The following is a 19,603-nucleotide window of genomic DNA, read 5'->3' on the forward strand; positions in this document are numbered from 1 at the left end:
ATCAGACACTCTGATCCATTCTTCCCACAAAACCAACAAGTCTTTAAGAGAAAAATGTTTATTTGTTTGTGTTGGGGCTCAAGGACCAGAGAGTCAGATGCGCCTAACTGGGAAACAGAAAAGATCCCCAAGTTGGCCTTTTCCTGGTGGTGCAGCAAAGGCTGAAGAGCTTTATTTTCAATGACTCACGCAACCAAGGCTGCAGGAGGAGTTCCACAGTATAGTGCAAAGAGGAGGGACTGGGGAGTCAGAGGCCTGGTGTGAATCCCAGCTCTGCCACCTTACTTGTGGCTTGGATAAGTCATCGACGCTCATCTGTCCATGGGCATAATGATGTCATGTCATTGACAAGACCTACTCAATGTGGCTGAGTCCCACATGTCAGCAAGCTCTGCAAACTTGAAGGGCTGGTCCTACAGCTTCATTACTACTATTACCCTTATGTCCACAGGATCCTGAGCATCCTCAAAGCCCAGGGAGGAGGCGGCAGGCAGGGTGAAGGTGGCAGAGTTGACAGCAGCAACGTGTATGGAGGAGCTCCACCAACTCCGGGGCTGGATTCTGGCCCCAGGTGAGAACCGCAGCGGTGGGAGACAGGAAAAAGTCAGTGTCAGAGGCAGACCTGCGTGCCTCTCAACCTGCAGGGAGCCCCCTGTTCCCGTCACTGTGGGTGGCTACCGGTGGCTCTGTGTGTTTGCCTCAGAGGAGGCTGGAAAGCAGCCACTGTGTCCTATACCAATGGCAGGCTCCCTGAGGACAGGGCTTTTGCCAGCTTGGCTTAGTGCCTGGCACACAATGGAAGGAGCAGTGAGCTTCAATGCGGGCATTTCCGCAGGCTCATCTCCCTTGCCTACTTAAATCTGAGGTCATGGGCTCCCAGCCCCATCTGCTTTGGCCTTTGGCCTTGTGATGTCTGTGTAGACAGGGGATGTGGTTTCAGATCCCAGCTCTGACTGAGGTGTTGCTTTGGGAAACTTCCCTTGGGACCCAAGAGGGCTTCCTCTGCACAAGGAGCCAAGGATGGGTTCTAGGTTCAGGGAGTCCTAGCAGTGCTGGCAGTGTCGTCCAGCCCTGGCTTGTGTGTTGGAGGAATGGAGATTGAAGGGCCCCTCTAGTACTGAGGGGGTCCATGGGACACAGGTGCTCATGAGGCACTGAGGAGCCCTGGCTTGGCCAGACACACCAGGTGAATTGAAAGTGTCCTGCGCTTCCTTCAGCCATCTCGGGGCCTGCACTGCACAGCCTGGACTTCTCAGGACTCCTGGTAGCTTTAACTCTGGGACTGGCACTCAGCGCTCCCCTGCCTCTGCTGTCCAACCCCACAATGGCTCTCTCCATGAGAAGCCCTTCCTTCTCTTGGTTGTGCCCCGATCACCCCTCCCAGGCTGGCCTCCTGCTCTCTGCTGTCACAGGTCTTGACATGTGGGTGCAGGAGGAGCCAGGTCAGGGGCTGAACTTTCTTGGGGAGCCACAGTGCCACTGGTTACCTGTTTGTGTACACCACGATGGAGGGGGCAGTCAACGTGACTGGAGGGCCCCCGGGTAGCCTCCCCAGCAGGAGGGCAGCCTGCAGCCGCTCAACAGCTCCGAGCAGCTGGGGCACAGGTGCCATCTGGAAAAGGAAGCAGGAGATACTGCTATGGACCTGTCTCCGTGGCCGCCTCTGGGTACTGTCATCAGGTTAGTCTGGGACATTCCGCAGGGACCCAACAGGAACCCAGAGAGGGCAGAGGAATAAGAAGGGATGGTGAAGGAACACTGTTTAGTTAGTGCCAGGTGCTGTAGGAAACAAAGAGTGAGCGCTTACAAAGATTCCAGCCCGAGGCCCATGCTAGCCCGTTTCCTCTTCAGGCAACTCTGAGGCCAGTGCCTTTACTGTCTTTCTTTGGCAGAAGGGGAAACAAAGGCACAGACAGAGTTGGTGACCTATGGAGGTCGTACACTGACAAGGGAAGAGCCAGGTGAGTCAGCAAGAAGCGATGAGGCAGCAAAGCATGTGGCTCCATGTGCTGGGCCATGACAGTGGGTCTCTCCTGCCACTGCATTTCTCCCCGACATCCACTCATGGCCCAGTCTTACCCATGGCAAAATGGAAAACCACAGGCCAAGTCATATCACGGGGTCACCTGGGCTCAAGCTACCCCCCACCTTACCCAACTCCTGGGTGAAAAGACAGCCTCACTGAAGTCAAGGCTGGCATGAGGCCCAGGAAGGGCTGGGTATTTGCACAGAGTTCCTATCAGGGCCCAGGGAGCGTGTGTGCATGTGAGACTATGTCTTTGAAGGTAACTGTGTGAGTGTGCTTGAGTGTGTAGGTGTCAGTGTGAGTATGTGTGTGAGTTGGTGAATATGTGTGTGGGTGTGAGTGTGGGTTTCAGGGTAAGTAGAAATGTTGGAACATGGATGTGTGAATGTCATTTCGCATGTGACTGCAACTATAGGTGACAGTCTGTGTGTTTGTAAGTGTATGTGTGGTTGAGTGTGATGACATGTATAAATGTGCATCTCTGTGAGTGTGGGAGGCTGTGCACTTAGGGTATGTGTGAGTGTCTCTAAGTGGGTGTGATTGAATGTGTGTTGATGGGTGTGTGTGAATTTGCAGATGTGTTTGAGTATCTGTAGGTAAGTGTGTGCGTCCCTGAACGTGTGTCTCAGTTCTTCCTGAATAGAGGTGATGGCCCCATGTGATAAAGACCATGAAGCAGCCAGAAATGGGCTTTGAGGCAACTTGTGATGCGGTCCTGGGAGGTCGGGCCCCTTAAGTACCAGATGTAGCTGGGCTGTATCTGTTCTTACTCTGGGGCTGCCTTTCTTCTAAGAATATTTCATGTTCTTGGCTAAGTAAATGAGGATTTCAATCCAAACTTGCAAGAAGGAAATGTGAGCTCTCCAACTGGTAGCTTATGCAGGATGAGGCAGAATCCCTCAATTTTTAGATGAAGTAAAGCTAAGGGAGTTTTGTCACTTGCCCAAGTCACAAGGCTTATAGCAATGGAGCAGGGTTTAGACTCAGCCTGCCCCATTCTGGAGCCTGCATTCAGTCCACTAACTAGTCCTGGAAGCTGTATTCTGCAACCTTTCTCCCAGCTCCCTTGAAAGGACTTTAACCTCTGTGCCTCAGTTTCTTCATCTGCAAGGGGGAGAGTCATGTAGAGATGCTGGTGGGAGCCGGGCACACCATGGGTGTAGAGGTCTGCGTCTGGTCTGGGACACCTACTTGGGTATCACTGGCCTCCTCAGTCTCTTCTGGTTTGTTCCTCAGGGAAGCTTCCAACACGCTGCCCACAGCCTGAAACAGGTCCCTCGTGGCCACCTTGCGCCTCTGGTCCTCAGGATGGGCCTTGGCACTCGCTGCCAACAGGGCCTCACTGGCATGCTGCAACACCCAGCTGGCCTCCCACTGGGTTCACCCAAAGGAGAAGAAAAGACAGCATGAATGCTCCCTGGGATAGGCCATCCCCTGTGCCACTCAAGGGCTGCAGTGGAGAGGAGTGAATTGTGGACACCGACAAGGAAGATCTGGGCCACGCCTATTACACGAGCTGCCTGTACTGCTGACTTGAAACTAGGTCCTCCAGCCCTACAATGTGGTAAGTTCCTTCAAAAGAGTAGCCTAATCCATCTCTGAATCCTTCCCAGAGTGCTTTGCACAACCAGCACATAGTAGGCATTTAGGAAACATTGACTGAACGGATGGATGGATGGATGGATGGTGGATGGGTGGATGGGCATAGCACTTTATATAGTCTTGTTATGTATGTATTTGTGAAATTATTTCTTTAATGTCTGGCTGTTGAAAGTGCTATGAGTACAGCTATGTCTGCACAGTTTGCTGCTGAATTCTCAAGTTGCTAGACGTTCAGGAGGTTTTTGTTGAATGAATGAGTATATTAATGCAGTCATAAATGAATGGAAGGGGGGAGGAATGGATGGAAATAGGTGCATGTATAGATGCCTGCACATAGAATGAATGGATGAGCAAATGGGTGTGTAAAAGGGAAGTGTGATGATCACAGTATTATGGCTCCAGAATTAAAGGTCACCTTTACTGGCTTCAGGCTGGGTAATTTGAGGGGCACAACTTCCTGACATAGTGGGAGGGCAGAGCCAGGGTAGATCCCTTTTTACTGTCTTAGGGATTCTTTTTCAAACCTTGGCTGCCTTGGAAATCTGGTATTTTGAGTTCTCGGAGAAGCATGCCCTGAGGCATCTGGAGGTGATCCCTGGAAACACATAGGACGTGAGACCAGGAAGAGCAGGAGGTGTGATACAGTAGGTGTGATCAGCCTATTACTAGGGCTTGGTCCTGCTTTGCAGTTATCCACAAAGTGGAGAGAGCCGGGGTATCTGCACCCTGGCTCCAATAGTCATTCAGTGCTGCATCAATCTCTTGATAAGTCCAGTCTTCAATGTGGGCAGGCAGAGTGGGCTCAGGGTGGGAGTGGAGGTCAGAGAAGGCTCCCAACAAAGAAAGGCAGGAGTTGGCAGCTGGATATCAGGCTGAAGTAGGGGAAATGGTCAGTGGGCCTCAGCATCTGGACATGCACATGAACCAGTGATTAGTTAGGCAGTTACTGACTCAAAGTGCTCACCAGTTGGGACTGTGGGGCTCCTTAGAGCCACCTTAGAGCCACCCAGGCAGAACCTTGGAAATAAGATGGCTGAAGACTTTGTGGCCCCAACATTTAGGGACCTTCTGCCTGACTGAGTAGGTGAACTACTCACCTGGGCCAAGGGCGAGAGTTCCTCACTGTGGTGGGTCACCTCTCTCAATACCTTGGCCAGCCCGTGCACCCTCTGCATGTCCCCCAGGGTGGCAGTGATTGAAGATAGTGATACCAGCATGCGTTCTCTGACCTTGACACAGAGGGAGGAAGAGGAGAGAGGGAATGTAATTCCAGTGACTTGATAAAGTGGTTTCAGAAAATCGTGGGGTCAGAGCAAGATTGGGTTCATCTGTGGCTTTCCAAAACCCATAGACCTCTGTTTTCCCCATAGGGTTCTTGGTAGGCATCTTGTGCCCAGGGTGTAACCTCCCAAAGATGTGCACATCCTAGACCCTGGAATCGGTGACTATGTCACCTCACATGCAAAATCACTTTGGAAATTGAGTTTAATGGCTCTGATTGCCTTGAATATACAGAATCATGAACCCCACTTCCAACCTGGTTGCATGCAGACCCCAGGGCACCCAGCAGAGGGATAAAAGAGCCCATCTGGAGTACCTTCTGTCTGGCGTCCATTCCTGGCGACTGCCCAGAGCCTTGCCCCTGGCGCTCCTGGTCCAGCATGGAGGACACGGACCTGACTAGCTGGAAGAGTCTCTCAGGACCCTGCTCATCTTGCAGAGCAACAGTGATTTTTTCAGACACTGCGGCCTGGAATGCCACATCCTCAACACGGGCGTCTCCAAGTCCCACCTGAGGGGAAGCATTCCTGGGGAGGCTGCAAGCCCTAGCACTTGTTCAAGTGCCTGGGGTGTGAAGCCAGGGATCTTCATGTGGAAAACCAGAGCAGACATGACGTGGGGGCTCTGGGTACTTTCTGGGGCTTTGAGGGCAGCTGGGACTCCCTTGTACCAGGCAAGGCCCAAGCAAGTCATTGTTTCACCCCTCACTTCCCTCCTGGTCAGTCTTTCCATCCCTCCCCACTCCACTTGGCTTCTGATCCTTACATTTACTAGGATTTTGTCCTGCCTCTGCCTGGAGCTCTGTTGGCTGATCTTGGTCCTTCTTTCTGTGGGCTCTGAAGGTGACTTGATGAAGTGGTCGTCTAGCACATTCCTGGGTCCTTCTGCTCCAACCCCACAAGCCTCCACCCCACACCCCACTACAACCCCACTACAACCCTACCCCCATTCTTACTACACATCATAAAATCTACAGAGGGGAAGACCACTGCTGCATCTCCAGGGCCTGGCACACAGGAGAAGCTCTGTAAATATTTGTTGATGAAACGAATGTATCAGCTCATGTGGTCATGCCCTCATCTCTCTGTTTACCAGCCACCCTCTCGGTGAGGTTCAGGTGGGTCAGGTTTTCTCAGTAAAGAAACAACAGTGGCCACCCCCTACCTTCACCGCTGCATGGATCTGCCGTGTGTCACCCACTCCATTGGAGACGAAAATGACCACTGTCAGCACAAAGTCATTGTTTTCTTTTCCCAGTGGCAGATAAACTGACAGGAGGTCAGGTTCAGGGCCACAGTGCAGACAGGAACCTAGAAGTAGAAATTGAACAATTCAGGGGGCAGCACCCCAACCAGGGAGAGATAAAGAGCCACATGTCATGAAGGCGTGTCAGACACTCAGGGACTCAATATTTTCAGCATGAAGACAGTCATATTTACCAATCTACTCTCCTCTCCAGATAATCTCAGGGTGCTGTGACTTTGGACTAATATTACTAAAATCTAAGAAAATGTCTCCAAAAATCTCTCATTTGTGGTTTTTTTCTTTTTTTTTTAAATCAAGATGGAAAACCTAACTACAAAAAGAAAGGAGGAGGAGCGAGAAGAGGAGATAGTCAAGATTAGCTCCAAGCCTATCCAAGCTCAAAGGTCACTGTCCATACGACGGCCTTGCCATCTCCACAGCAGCGCCTCCTGTTGTCTGTTGCCACCTCTAGCTGTGGAGTCAAGCATCACTTGTGATGATCGTGTGAACACGCACAGGTAATTATACCGGCTGTGCGGTGTGGCCTGTCCCAACCATGCTTTGTATACACAGCCCTTTGTTCACCATGGGGGCACAAAGGCAGCACCCCTATTTTGTTCACTGCTGCATATCTAGCACCTAGAACAGAATCTGACATTCACATACACATCTGTTATAAAAATGTATCCACGAGTGTCCTTTCTGTCCCTAAAGGGGACGCCCTTCATTGGAATCACTGGTCACCTTGTCATGTGCCAATAATCATGAAGCATGGGGTGACAGTTAATGGCTTATTTTCAGGTGATCACACTTCCCTGCCTCTTTACTCACCTGTGTGAGGTGGATGGACAGAGGAAGGACAGGGGCCTCACCAGTCGGGATTGGAGCACTAGCCTGGCCTTTGCATTTAGGGGGATGCAGGTTTGAAGTGAAATCTACTTCCATTCCTTGAGGTTTTTCCTCCAAGCTCAGGTCCAGTCAGATCCATGGATGAATCCACCCTCCCTGGGGTCTCAGGATAGCTTGCACCCACCTTTCCCTCATCGAGGCATTTCATTTATGTCATTGTGGTTTGGATAGTAGGGAGCCCTCCAGCCATTCTTCTGGTGACTGTGTTTGGAGGAAAGTTTCCATCTGACTTGAACATTCTCAGAGCTCTTGCGAGGGTTGTCAAATGCCAGAGTCCACTGGGAATAGCCCAGGAGTCAAATGAGTCCTCTAGAGGCCAGTCATTCCCAAACCGGGAGAGCACATGCTGTGTGGGCCATCACCCTGTGTCTCCTGCTGATGCCCTGTTGCCATCCTGGGGTGTGAGCTGTTGAGGTGATGCAGGCTGCAGAGTGTTGCACAGTGGGATTGGGGTCTGAAGCCCAGTCCCACCAGAAATGTTACCATTCAGCTCAGTGTGTTCTGTGACACCCCTATTCCCAGCTGCCTCCTGCTAAGTGGTCAGCAAGAGCATCGATAAGTCTGTGAATGAGACCCTTCTCTACTGGGTAGCTGCAGACTTCGAAGGGCTCATGGCTCCCCTGAGAGTGGGCTGGGGTGTGGGGTCCTGGCTGTGCCCACATGGCCATACCTGTGGGCTTTCTCAGCCATTCAGGCCTCTCATGTCCCTCATTTCAGAACAGAGATCATTTTGACCTCTGTAATAGTAGAAAAGATACGGAGGGAACCTGTTTCTCCTCCCTCTGAGGTGTGTGGCTAGGTCAGTGTACCTGGGGTGGTGGCTGAGGTTTGAAATGAGAGAGGGGTGTCTTCATCCTTCACACCTCTCACATGTGGAGTATACTCTCTGCAGCCCCCAGAGAGATAGGGCCCTATTCTTAGAGCAGAAGAGCCCTGGAGCTGAAGAGAGCACAGAGTCCTGGGTGGTACCTGATTCCAGACAGAAGCAGTGCTGCAGGGGGCCCAGGGAGGTGGAGCCATTGCAGAAGATGGCAAAGCTTGTCAGAATGGTGCCCACCTCTGGGACAATGGTGCAGGTGGGCACCTCGGGGGGAGGCAGAGAGCTGATGACATAGGTGTCCTCCCCATAGGCATGCCTGGTCACTGCTGGGGAGTGAAGACAGAGGATAGTTAGGGGACTGTATGGGTCACAGTAACTCCACCATGCCTTAGGATTACCCCAGCTTGTTAAACACTCAGCTCCCTGACCCCTGTCCCGATCCAGAGCCTCAGCCTCTGGAGATTCTGGGCAGCGCACAGAAATCTGCATATCCAACAGCGGCCTCTGATGCGGGCCTTCCCAAGGCCTCACTTAAAAATTGTACAGAGAGAGGAACAGAATCAGAGAGACCTGGACTTGAGTCCCAGTTCTGCCATTTACTAGCCATGTGACCTTGGATTTTGTGAGAGTCAGTTCCTCATCTGTAAAATGAGGCAAAGAAGACCACATTCCTCACTGAACTCAGGGAGGAGGGAGACAATGACTCGCTCAAGATGACCATGGAAATGTCCCAGCCAGATCTAGACAGATCCCACCGAAAGCCACATTCCTTCCTATACGTCACCTGGTATCATCATCTGGCTTTTCAAAAAAGAATGTGGAAGAGTGGGGTCTAAAGAGAATTTTCAGCAACTAAAACTAATGTCTGACTTAGACTTAATTCAGAAGGTTTGAGGTGGGCCCAGGGGTATGCATTTTACCCTGCTGGGTGGTCTATGGGCTGCTCTGAGAAACACTGAATCGAAGGTAACCATCTCAAAAGGATTAATCACCCCATTTTAGGGTCTCTTTTAGAATCTACATTTCTTGCCACATTGGGCTGTTTTTTCATGAGAAGGGCAGCTGGCACAACCTCAGGTTGATTTGCTTGTACCATGCTGTGATCTCATCCGTCTGCATGGTGTAATTCGGAGGTGGGAGTTTTGATATGTAATATGTTATACAGTTAATATGTCCGTACAGTTAATATGTACGGACACAGATCCAGAGAGGTTCGGTCCCTTGCCTCAAGCCACCCAGCTGGAAAATGGAGGGATGAATACCAGAGCCCAGTGTGGTCCCCACCCTACACCGATGGCCCATAATTCTGGCTTCTGGGTTCTAGTTGGTTCTCTTTCCAAGGCAGGCAGCATCCCTGATCAAAGGGAGACTTCATACCTGTGACTCGGATCCGGATGGCCTCGCCCCAAGTCTGCAGGAAGGAGCTGTTCAGCAGCAGCGTGGATGTGTCCCTCTGAAGGAGGGTTAAAGAATGGGGCCAGAGTCCTGGAAGTCTGCAGATCGCCGGCAGGCTTTCAGCCTGAAAGAGAACAGGCCCAGATTCCCTGAGTCTGTAGCTGGCCTGGACCTCAACAACACGATGGCTTCTAACCCCAAGGAGGCCTTTCTGCTCTGTGTCCAATGGATGGATGGCAGGTACCACTTGCTTCCCCAGCTCAGCCCAAATAACCGCTCCCAGCCTTGTTAAGGACATTTGTCCTGTGCTGTTCCCTGTAAGTAGACTCTGAGCCAGGGGTTCCTGTGCAAGCCTGGTATTGAGGGAGATTCTCTGGGAGTACAGGTGGTGGGGGTGGCATGGGTGTGTGGAGTAGAGTGGAGGATAGAACTATGCAAAGCAGTAGTTCCTGAATGCCTCCAGCCTCAGCCTGATCCCCTATCAGGTACTAGCCCATGGCCACTCTACTCCAAAGCAACTGGGGATGAGTACAGGGGCCTGGCAAGAGGGACTCAGCTAGGGCACCAACAGCATCTGCTGCATTCCATCTCTGTCCTGACTGGCTCCCTGGATTTCCTTGGGGAGACCACACACACACACACACACACTCTCTCTCTCTCTCTCTCTCTCTCTTTCTCTCTCTCCCCCTGGCCCAGTACTGGAATTTGGCATGATTCTGGTCAATCAAGGGGTGTGGTGGGGGGACAATTCCATTTTGAATGGTTGCCAGTGTCCTCACCTTCTCCGATGGGGTGACATCTAAGTACCAGGTGAACATGGCTCCTGGGAAATCATCCGCCATGGTGACCCTGAGCATGACATTGCCACTAGCATTCACTGGCCTGCAGTTCTTCTCACAGCTGCAAAGGAGACAGTCGAATGTCACTAGGCATGGTGGCCACCTGCCTGGTTGTTTGCCCTGTTCTTCTCAAGTCCTTTGAGAAGGTGGGAAATAAAAGATGGAATAAAAGCAAGCCCTTTCCCTCCTACCCCCTACCCCCATAACCATCCCAGGTGATGAAGATGGGGTGATTTGTAATGGGCTGGATTCCCACTTCATTCACTGCATAGGATCATAATATGCAAAGCACAGGAGGCCCCAGGTACTAGAATCCTGTCCCTGCCACTTCAAAATGGTCACCTTGATCTCAGAGCCTCAGTTTCCTCACCTGCAAAGTGAGGGGGTAAGAGCAGAGTGACTCCCTTCCCCCAACCCCGCCTCCGCAGAATGTCTCTGGTTTACAGTTGCCTGTTGATTTTGATTTTTACTTTATTATAATTACATTTTTTCCCTGATCTCTTATTTGGCTTTTCTACATTCTTCCTATAAGTGAAACCATCTGGTATTTTTCTTTTTCTTTCTAACTTTTTTCACTAAGCATGATCCCTTTCAGCTCCATCCATGTGCTGAGAATAGCATGAATTTATCTTTCTTGATTGCTGAGTAATATTCCATTGTGTGTATGTACCACATCTTCTTGATCCAGTCATCTATTTTTGGGCATTTGGGTTGTTTCCATAGCTTACCTATTGTAAATAGTGCTGCAATAAACATAGGGGTGCGGGTGTCCTTTTAAATTAATGTTTTTGTGTCCTTTGGGTAGATACCTAGGAGTGGAATTGCTGGATCATATGGAAGCTCCATTTTTACCTGTCCACATTTTAAATAGACCCTTTACCCAACCCTCATGTATTCCTACTTTGAGTGAACCATCTGCTTCCTGCAGGCACCTGGCTCGTAGAGCAAGACCTTGAGCTCCTGCCTTGATTCCTGGAAAAGCCTAAATAATCTCTTTGGGCTTCTCATGCCCCCTCCAGTCTGCTCTCCACCTGCTATCAGAGCATCTTGAAGCAAGATGTGCTCATGCCCCAGGCCTGTTTCATGCTGAGATGGCTTTCCAGAACTCTTAGGATGAAATCCAAAGTCATATTTTAAACCTGATGTGCAAAACCATGCTGAGCCAGCCCTTGCCTACTCTTTCAGCTTCTTCCTGCCCCTCTCTTCCTCCATGCTCTAGCCATGCCAGCCTCTTTCACATCCAGAGTATTCTATGTTTCCTCCTTTGGCCGTTTTGTTCCTTCTCCAATCCCCATTTTCCTGGCCAAGTCAATTCCTCTTCCTTTTCTATCTCTCTCCTGAGAGAAGCCTTCCCTGACCTTGAACTGGGAAAGCAGTCACAGAATCACACCCTCTATGTCTGTGCAAATCACTTCTGACCCAGGCAGTAACTATAGGGAACCGAGTCTGGATCTGGCTTTTCCCACCACTAAGTCAGCGCCAGCTCAAGCTGGCTGTCAGTAAATGTTGACTGAAAGACAAACGAATGACAACCTCAGAGAAATTTGCTCTCATGCCCCCACCTGACTTGAGGCTTGAGTTCCAGAGGTGCAGACACATAGAGGCACTGCTCCTTCTGCTTATCCGGCTCCTGGCCTCTCCCGATGGCCAGGCGCAGGGTCACGGCGGAGCCAGGTGGGGGCAGGCAGGATGGCGGAACCACCAGCTCCCTCTGGTCTGTGTGGATCAGCTTCCTCTCAACACAGTTACCCCACTGAACCCAGCAGCGTCCTGGGAGAAATGGGCAAACATGGGTGTCTATTTACAAACCCATGGGGCTATCTTCAGGTTCAGGGTGTTTCAAAGAAAAGGTGATGGACAAGAAAATCAACTCCAAATATAATTTCTCTTGCCGATGTGCAGGAATGGTGCCTCAGGTGAATGCTTCTGGAAAATGACCTGTTTCATCCAGTCTCTGAATATACCTGCAGGACATGTCGCTGCTTTGTACTCATTGCTAGCACAGGTGAGCAGGCAGGCCTATGGCAAGAGAGGGGCCAGGAGAACATGTAGCCCCACCCTGGAGAAAGTCTATAGCAACTCTGGTCCTTGGTGTCATTCTCACTCCATGTGGAAGCAATCATCCACAGCTATGTGTTCCTATGGGGAGCCCTGGGGAACCTGGGGTTATCTCCAGCTTTATGGTTCCAACTCATTTAAGTCTCCATATTCTGAACCTTTGACTGATTGTTTACCTGTCAATCTCCTTGCTCCCCCACAACACCCAACATGATAGCTGTTCATGGGACATGTCAAGAGTGAGGTCATCAACTTACTCTCCTAAACTCTGTATTTGTATACCCTATTAATCTAGGTAATGAGAACTAATATTCCGAAGGGTAACCTGAACATTTACCAATTAAACTCAAAAGTCTTCCAATTTTGTATGATCTTTGACTCTCTTATTCTATTATATAGGAATGTTCAAAAAAATCCCCATATAAATGAGTGGAAATACAATCCATAGACCCCCCAAAACCTATCAATTTATACAAAATAGGAGCATTCTACTTTCAGATGATAAGGAATACTTGTATTATGAAAATCAAAATGGAGAAGATACTGTGACATTCAAATATGTGGAATATCTTGTGCATTTAAAGAAAAGCAATGAGATACAGTATGAAAGACATGCATTTTATTTTGACAAGAATACCCATGTGGCTAAGCTCTATCCCTGGACTAAGGAGGACAACCATTTCTAAAATAGAAACAACTGAGCACTCACTAGTGCTGCCATCTTGGTCTGTTACAATAAAATGCCTCATCACTTCACCCTTCAAGACTCCTCCCAGGGGCTTACCCAGGGCTTGGAGGTGAAAGGAGGGACCCACTGAAGACAGGAGAACTGACTGTCTTTTAGAGTTTCATTACTGTTCTTAAACTCTCTATAGATTACGTATCTCCTCTCTTCGTGGCCACCTCACCTTAGTTTGCAAATACCCACCATTTCTCCCCATGTTATGCAGCTAATATCAGGCATAAGTAATGCCCATGTGAAGATTTAAAAAGAACAGCAAAGTTGGCCACTGTCATCCGTCACTTCCTGGTGAGATAGAAGAGATGCAGAGCTCTGAGGCCACCTACCACACGACCACTGGAAACGCAGGTCCTCGTCACTGTCCGGCCAGCCCAAAGTCACTGTTGTGAAAGGATCCACGTACGGACCAGGTTCCATGTACAGCTCCACATGCCCTTTATCTTTCTGTAGAAAAAACAGCTGGCTGGTGAGACTCCCCTCCATGGCTTGTATACATTCCTCTACTCCAGAGCTTTCTGTGCCAAGGTGTAGGTTATAGAATAGAAGCAAACTGTTCGATCTACCTGGCTCCCCTAGTTTGGGCTCCATGCTAGGGTCTACCATGTGTTCAGCATCTCTGGACGCCCCCCTGGAATTGATGCTGGAGATACAACAATGGAGACCCAGCCCTTGCTGTTACGTTTAACAGGGAATGCAGGCAAGGGCATTAGTGATTAAAACAGAGTTAACTGCTACAGTAGAGAGGCTTCAGGGAACTGTGAGAACATGGAGGAGGGAGGTAGTAAGTTAGGAACATAGGCTTTGGGTCCAGCCAGATCTCAGACTGGGTCATTGGCACTCAGACCACTGAGAGGTGTCTAAGCCTCCCTGAACTTCGAGGTTTAATAGCAACTGACTTCTGGAGTTGCTGTGGATTTGAAGAGAGAAACAAATGACATTCTCCCTCTCATATCTGCAGCAGAGGAGGGTGCTAAACTGTTACCTCTACGAAGCAAGGTTTCAGGGCAAGCTTTAAGAAGACAGGACCCTAGAACTGTCATGAAGGAGGAGTGAGGGTTAGCTGGGCAAAAATGGCGAGAGCATGTGGATTCTAGGAAGGGGAATGGGCAGGCATACCATAGGTTCTTGGAGTTGATTTTGGTAGGACCTGCTAAACAGATCAGACCCAGAGGAGTGGCCTGGAATAACAGGAGGCTACTACGATAGAGTTCAACCCTCACCCCTATCTCCATCTACTTTCACGCCAATGGCCTGCCATGGCCTAAGAATAAAATCCAACCCTCCTTGCCTTGGCACCTAAGGCCTTACGTGATCTAGCCTCTATTAATCTCTGTAATTTCCTACATCCTCCTCCTCCCACACCAGGCTCTCGCCACACAGATCTTAGGCCACTTTTAGCCTCAGGCCTTCTCATCTGAGCAGTCCCAAAGTTCTTGTTCTGCTTTCCAGCCTAGCTGACCATCTTATCTTTATTTCCTCATTTAAATGTCACCTCTTAAGAAGCCTTGTCTGATCACATTTGCTAGACCACCGGTCAGTTGCTATCACTGAACCCTATTGTTAGACTTTTATCACAATTGCTAATTTTATACTAATTTGTTTGTTAGTCTCACTGACTAAGCATCATAAAGAAAGGACCACATCTCTTATAGTCCCAAGACTTGAATATTGTACATCCACAATTAGTCTGTTGCTAAATAAATGCATACATGAGCAATGTCAACAGCCAGGAGTCAAGAACCTGGGCCTGTTTTCTGATATAACAACTATAATTTTCCCTCAAAGTATTGCTTTAGCTACATCCCCAACATACATGTGGATAGGTTGTAGTGTCATTATCCTTAAAAATATTTTAAAATTTGCCTTGTGAATTTTTCTTTGCTCATTTACTTTTTCAGAAGTGTGCTATTTAATTTTCATGATGTCTAAAAGATATCTACATATCCTAGATGCCCTGTTACTGACTTTTAATATAATTCTGTTGTGGTTAGAAAATGTATTTTGTTTGACATCAACCTTCTGCATATTTTTTCAAATGGAAGAAACCTTGGTGATTCCTAATGTTCTAGTTATTAACACCACAAACTAAATGTCTAAACTAAAACAGAGTACTTAGATATCATTTTCTTGTGAGGTTAAGTTTTTAAAAAAATACTCACATTTTTTCCCTCAGCATTTATTCCATATGGTCCTTGGAGATCAGAAGGAGCTGTGAACACAGTGGGGATGGGTATTAAACTTTGACTGTTGCTTATGAGATTGCCAAAGGGCAGAGTCAGATGGGGTATCCTCCAGTGGAAGTGGGTTAGGGGAACATAGCAGACACTCAGGGAAATAAGGAAGTGGGTCAAAAGCAAAACCATGTTCACTACTAGGCCAACTCCCACGCCGACCTCCTTGAATGCAGCAGAAAAAAAGCCAGATATGATCAGCTCTAACTGTAGGAGCTGGTCCGAACTCATCATGGTGTGTGTGACCAGTGCCTTTTATTGGCCTCTTACTGGCTGTGTGAGCCTGCACAAGTTAGCTATTCTTTCTGAGTCTTAGGTTTCCCATTTATGAAAAAGCTGAAGGCAGCCCCCATTTTTAAGGAACCAGAAGACTGCATACTGTTTTGAATATACTACTGCTTTGTCATCTGTGTGTCTGTAAAGAAGATCAATGTGTCATGTTAAAAAAAGAAGGTTCTCTCAACTGGCATGTGCTGAAGATACTGAAATATGAATATGATTAATGTCGAATCTATGCATAGTGATTAAAATACATGTAATTCACTAGACCTCAGTGGCTTGGATATTTTAAGATCTGGCTAGTACTGATCTTGAAAAACTTCTCTCCCAGTAAATTCTCATTCTCACAACTATAACTTCAAAGCTGTATTAAATTATATAAAACACAACTAAGATGTCAGATATAGAGCTTGACCTTAACAAGGAAGATAGTCTAATAACCCCAAATGAAGAAATCAACAGGAGTAGTTGCTACCATCAATTCTGCCACGAGTTAGCTGAGTGACATTTGCAAAGTGAATTAACCTCTCTGGACTTCAAATTCTTTACGTGGAAAAGCAGGGCTATGCACAATAGAGTGAACATCTGACTTTTCCCCCTGTCTAAGCATCTAGGCCCCCCTTCTTTTGGAAGTTATAGGTGATGTTTTCCCTGAGGAACCATCCTGCCCCACACTCAGTCCTTGGCTTGGGTGAAGCTGACCCCACATCCTGTTCCAAGGTGAATGTATAGACATGGTCCATCCAGACTAAGTGCAGGTTCCCTTGGGTCTCATTAGCCAGAACAAGAAGAAATATGAACTGAACTTGGAACAGTGAGAGGGAGGTATTTGCTATAAATACCAAAAAAGGTGTGGTGCTCCTCTGAGGTTAAGGATCAAAAACTGGTGCCATCTTAGGCTCCCTGGGAAGCAGGAGTCAGAATGAAGCCAACATAGAACAAAGCCATGGAGAAAGATTTCTGAAGACGGCATGGCTGGATCCAGATGTGCCTAAGCCTTAGACTTTTCCTTTTCTGTGTTGATAACATTTCCTCTCAACTTGAGCTGCTTTTCTATCCCTTGCTACTCAAAGAGTCCTGGCCAAAATCTACCATCTCCCACAGAACTGAAAATGCCAGATACCTACTTTCCTGGCATCTACTACTACTACTAGTCCCAAGAACCTACCCTGGCCAAATGATATTGGAGGGGAAGATAGCCAGGGACTCGAGGGAAATATTTTTCATTAAAAAAAAAAAAAGGTGCATGGGAGACTTTTTCTGCCACTGGATCATGCTGTGATCCTGCATGTGATATCTGGAACTGTGGCAGCCAACTTGATGTGATATCTGGAACTGCAGCAGCCAATTTGATAGAATGAGATGCAAGAGTATGACATAGCAAAAGCTCTGAGGCTGGCAGAGCAGAATGACAGAATGTGCTTGGGTCCATAATGGCAACACTAAGCCAGACCTGAAACTTCTTAACCTCCTAACTTCTGCATATATGAGATAGTAAAGGCTTGAATTTAAAGTTACTTAGGTTGCAGCATAAAGCACCCTAAACCAATACAAACTTGGATGTTTTGGGGTTCTGTATCCATGGTTGAATGTCTGACTACAGACATTATTTGGTTCTTCACAGTACCCAGAGAATTCTTAACATCTATAGAACAATATGCATTTTCAGAGCTCTGTTTTAGGGTCCTCACTAGATTACAAGTAGTTGTCACACCCTATATACCTGGTCATAAATTATATACCCTCTTACCTGTGACAGTGATGCTTCCAATTTCCAAACTCAAGTTGGAGAAGGCATTCCTCACCACCACAGTGACCAGAAAGGAGCCTGCAATGCAGAGGGTGGAGATTTGTGGCCACTGTCATCCCTGATTCAACCAGCACAGAGATAAGGCTCCTAGCTCATGCTTCTCCAGTCCCCTGCTGGCAGTGCCAGGATCTTCAACCTCAGAGCATTTAATGCATAATGTCATTATGTCAGGCATCAGGCAGTGATCTAGGAACGTAGAAATCATGCTCATGTCCTCAGAGTGTCTAGGAGACATGCAGGACCAAGTGTCAAACTGTGGAGGAATCGGCAGGGGGAGTGTGTGTGTGTGGTGGGAGGGTGCTGGGGTCACACCAAACTCAGAGTGGGGAGGAGTGGCCTATAGGGTAAGGCAGGACTAGACTAGAGCCAAAGTTCCAAGGATAATCAGAAATCTGGATATCCTGCTGCCTGCCAGTGGTCTCAGTGTGTGTGTGGTGGAGGGCAGGGGGGCGGGGATTTTGGCAGTGTTTGGAGACATTTTTGGTTGTCATGACTTGGGGGGTCAAGTTGAAGCCAGGGAGGCTGCTAAAAATCCCACGGGGTAAAGTACAACCCTCACCACAAAGAATAATCTGGTCCCCAAAGTTGAAACCCCTGTAAACTCTAAGAGGGCAGATCTTATTTCTCTCTTATTCTGTGACCCAGGCTGGATGCTATGAACCATATTTGTGTCCAGAAACACTGAAATACTGGCTGGCAGGACCCTGGATGCCAAGTCCAGAAAAGAAGAGGAGGGAGGTTTGGAAGGGGAGCCACTGACTTCGAGTTACCTTCAAAAGGAACTGCCAGGTGGTAAATGCCAAATGATCCCCCAAGACTATCTTCCTCATAAGAGAAAGTTACATTGAGTCCCACCATCTCAAAGGTCAGCCTCTCTGGGATGCCTTGAGCCACTGAGACGTTAACCAGTAAGTCCTGCCCCAGCTGTAGCTGGTCAGAGGCCCAGGAGGCTTGCAGCCCCGACAGAGGCTCCACAAGGCAGACGGTGATGTTTCTGGATAGGGCAGCGATGCTGGTGTTGCTGGAGGCTCGGATCTCCAGGTGATGCATCCCTGGGCCCATTTGTTCCTGGGCTGCACTGTCCAAGGTAAGGTTGTAGGGGAGTGGGCCCCTCTGCGTGGCAGACTCAGCCAGGATTGTGTTTCTCAACAACACAGTGTAAGTCACGACCCCTTTTCCTAGATAGAGAAAGACACATTTAGGAATGTCAGTAACAACCACTGTTGATGATACCGATATTGTTCAGACTCAAGCTCTGAGGTGTGAATCCTGATACAGACATGGATATGCATGCAGATATGAAGACATATGCCAAAGTATACCCCACCCCCCAGATATTAGTAGTAAAAGGTTCATGAATGTTCTTGGAAGGGGGTGTCCTCTCTGCTTACCTGCATACAGCATATTCCAGTTTATTTGTATGATGCATGTCCTAACCATAAACTTAAAAGTTTATATTATAAATGTTAAAACATTTTGTTGATAGAAATATCCTTGGGGGGAAGAAGACTGAAATGGGTGCATCTCTCTCTCTTTTTTTTTATAGATTTATTATTTATTTATTTATTTAGGCATACAAGAGCTGGGGTGTAAGCCAGAGGTGCAGGTGTATGTGTGTCTGTGTGTGAGAGAGGATTCACCAGAGACTGAATGGGGAGCAGAACAGGCTGATTGACTGAAATACACTGCTGAGGGGAGCAGCAGGTGAGACAGGAGAGGTCTGCTGCGCCATGTGGGTCAGCTCCCTGGCTGCGGATCGAACTCCTGCTGCAATGGCTGTTGATAGCTTCATAGTGCTGAGACTTAACCCCTTGTGCCACCAAGGAGGCCCCAAGAAATGGGTGCATCTCTTAAGGGCATCTGATTACTATAGATGAGAATTAGCCTCCCTCTTGTTTTAAGTAGCTGCTTTCTTCCCCCTGCTGAAACTCAATCTGCTCACAATAAGATGGGCTGCGCTCCCTTACATTTGGGGATGGCTGTCCAAAGTGGATGCTGAGTATTTCGGTTGACTCAAAAATATGATTTAAACTACCAAATTGATTCTTTCCAATGGAAGTCAGGCTGGTATATTTCTTGTTTGATGATGATGATGATGATGATGATGATGATGATGATGATAATGATGATGCTATATCTCCTTTGAGAGCAACAACCCTGACTTTCACATTTACTGCTGCTCCCCTTACTTGGCAAAGCATAGGTACCCAATTATATTTGTAGAAGGAATAAATAAATGAAGGATTATTTTAAGTTTCCTCAGATGCACACTGCAGCTGCCATCTTCAGCCAACAAGCATGCAAGAGCAGAAAAGAGCCCAAGCCTGGTGTTTAAAGCCTGTTCTAACTCCCTTAAGTCACTGCTA

General features: G+C 48.2%; 2 protein-coding genes across 2 annotated transcripts in view; one reads left to right on the forward strand and one right to left on the reverse strand.

The window, feature by feature from the left end:
- The window catches only part of LOC119249116 (polycystic kidney disease protein 1-like 2), an 85,446-nt gene that overhangs the window by 47,614 nt on the left and 18,229 nt on the right, over positions 1-19,603 (reverse strand). The window contains exons 7-20 of the mRNA XM_037516217.1: positions 18,008-18,415; positions 17,178-17,255; positions 15,077-15,126; positions 13,244-13,361; positions 11,680-11,887; positions 10,058-10,178; positions 9,261-9,402; positions 8,033-8,209; positions 6,074-6,219; positions 5,226-5,420; positions 4,726-4,857; positions 3,218-3,400; positions 1,488-1,612; positions 438-561 (exon numbers count right to left, since the gene is read on the reverse strand). Of these exons, the coding sequence (XP_037372114.1) occupies positions 438-561; positions 1,488-1,612; positions 3,218-3,400; positions 4,726-4,857; positions 5,226-5,420; positions 6,074-6,219; positions 8,033-8,209; positions 9,261-9,402; positions 10,058-10,178; positions 11,680-11,887; positions 13,244-13,361; positions 15,077-15,126; positions 17,178-17,255; positions 18,008-18,415 (2,207 nt within the window). The remainder of the gene's footprint in view (positions 1-437; positions 562-1,487; positions 1,613-3,217; positions 3,401-4,725; positions 4,858-5,225; positions 5,421-6,073; positions 6,220-8,032; positions 8,210-9,260; positions 9,403-10,057; positions 10,179-11,679; positions 11,888-13,243; positions 13,362-15,076; positions 15,127-17,177; positions 17,256-18,007; positions 18,416-19,603) is intronic.
- BCO1 (beta-carotene oxygenase 1) overlaps positions 18,016-19,603 on the forward strand; it is a 68,709-nt gene continuing 67,121 nt past the window's right edge. The window contains exon 1 of the mRNA XM_037516214.2: positions 18,016-18,029. The gene's annotated coding sequence lies outside the window, so the exon portion shown is untranslated. The remainder of the gene's footprint in view (positions 18,030-19,603) is intronic.

Source organism: Talpa occidentalis, unplaced genomic scaffold, assembly GCF_014898055.3.
Source record: "Talpa occidentalis isolate TD23 unplaced genomic scaffold, MPIMG_talOcc4v2.1 talOcc4.17, whole genome shotgun sequence".
NCBI classification, from domain to species: domain Eukaryota; kingdom Metazoa; phylum Chordata; class Mammalia; order Eulipotyphla; family Talpidae; genus Talpa; species Talpa occidentalis.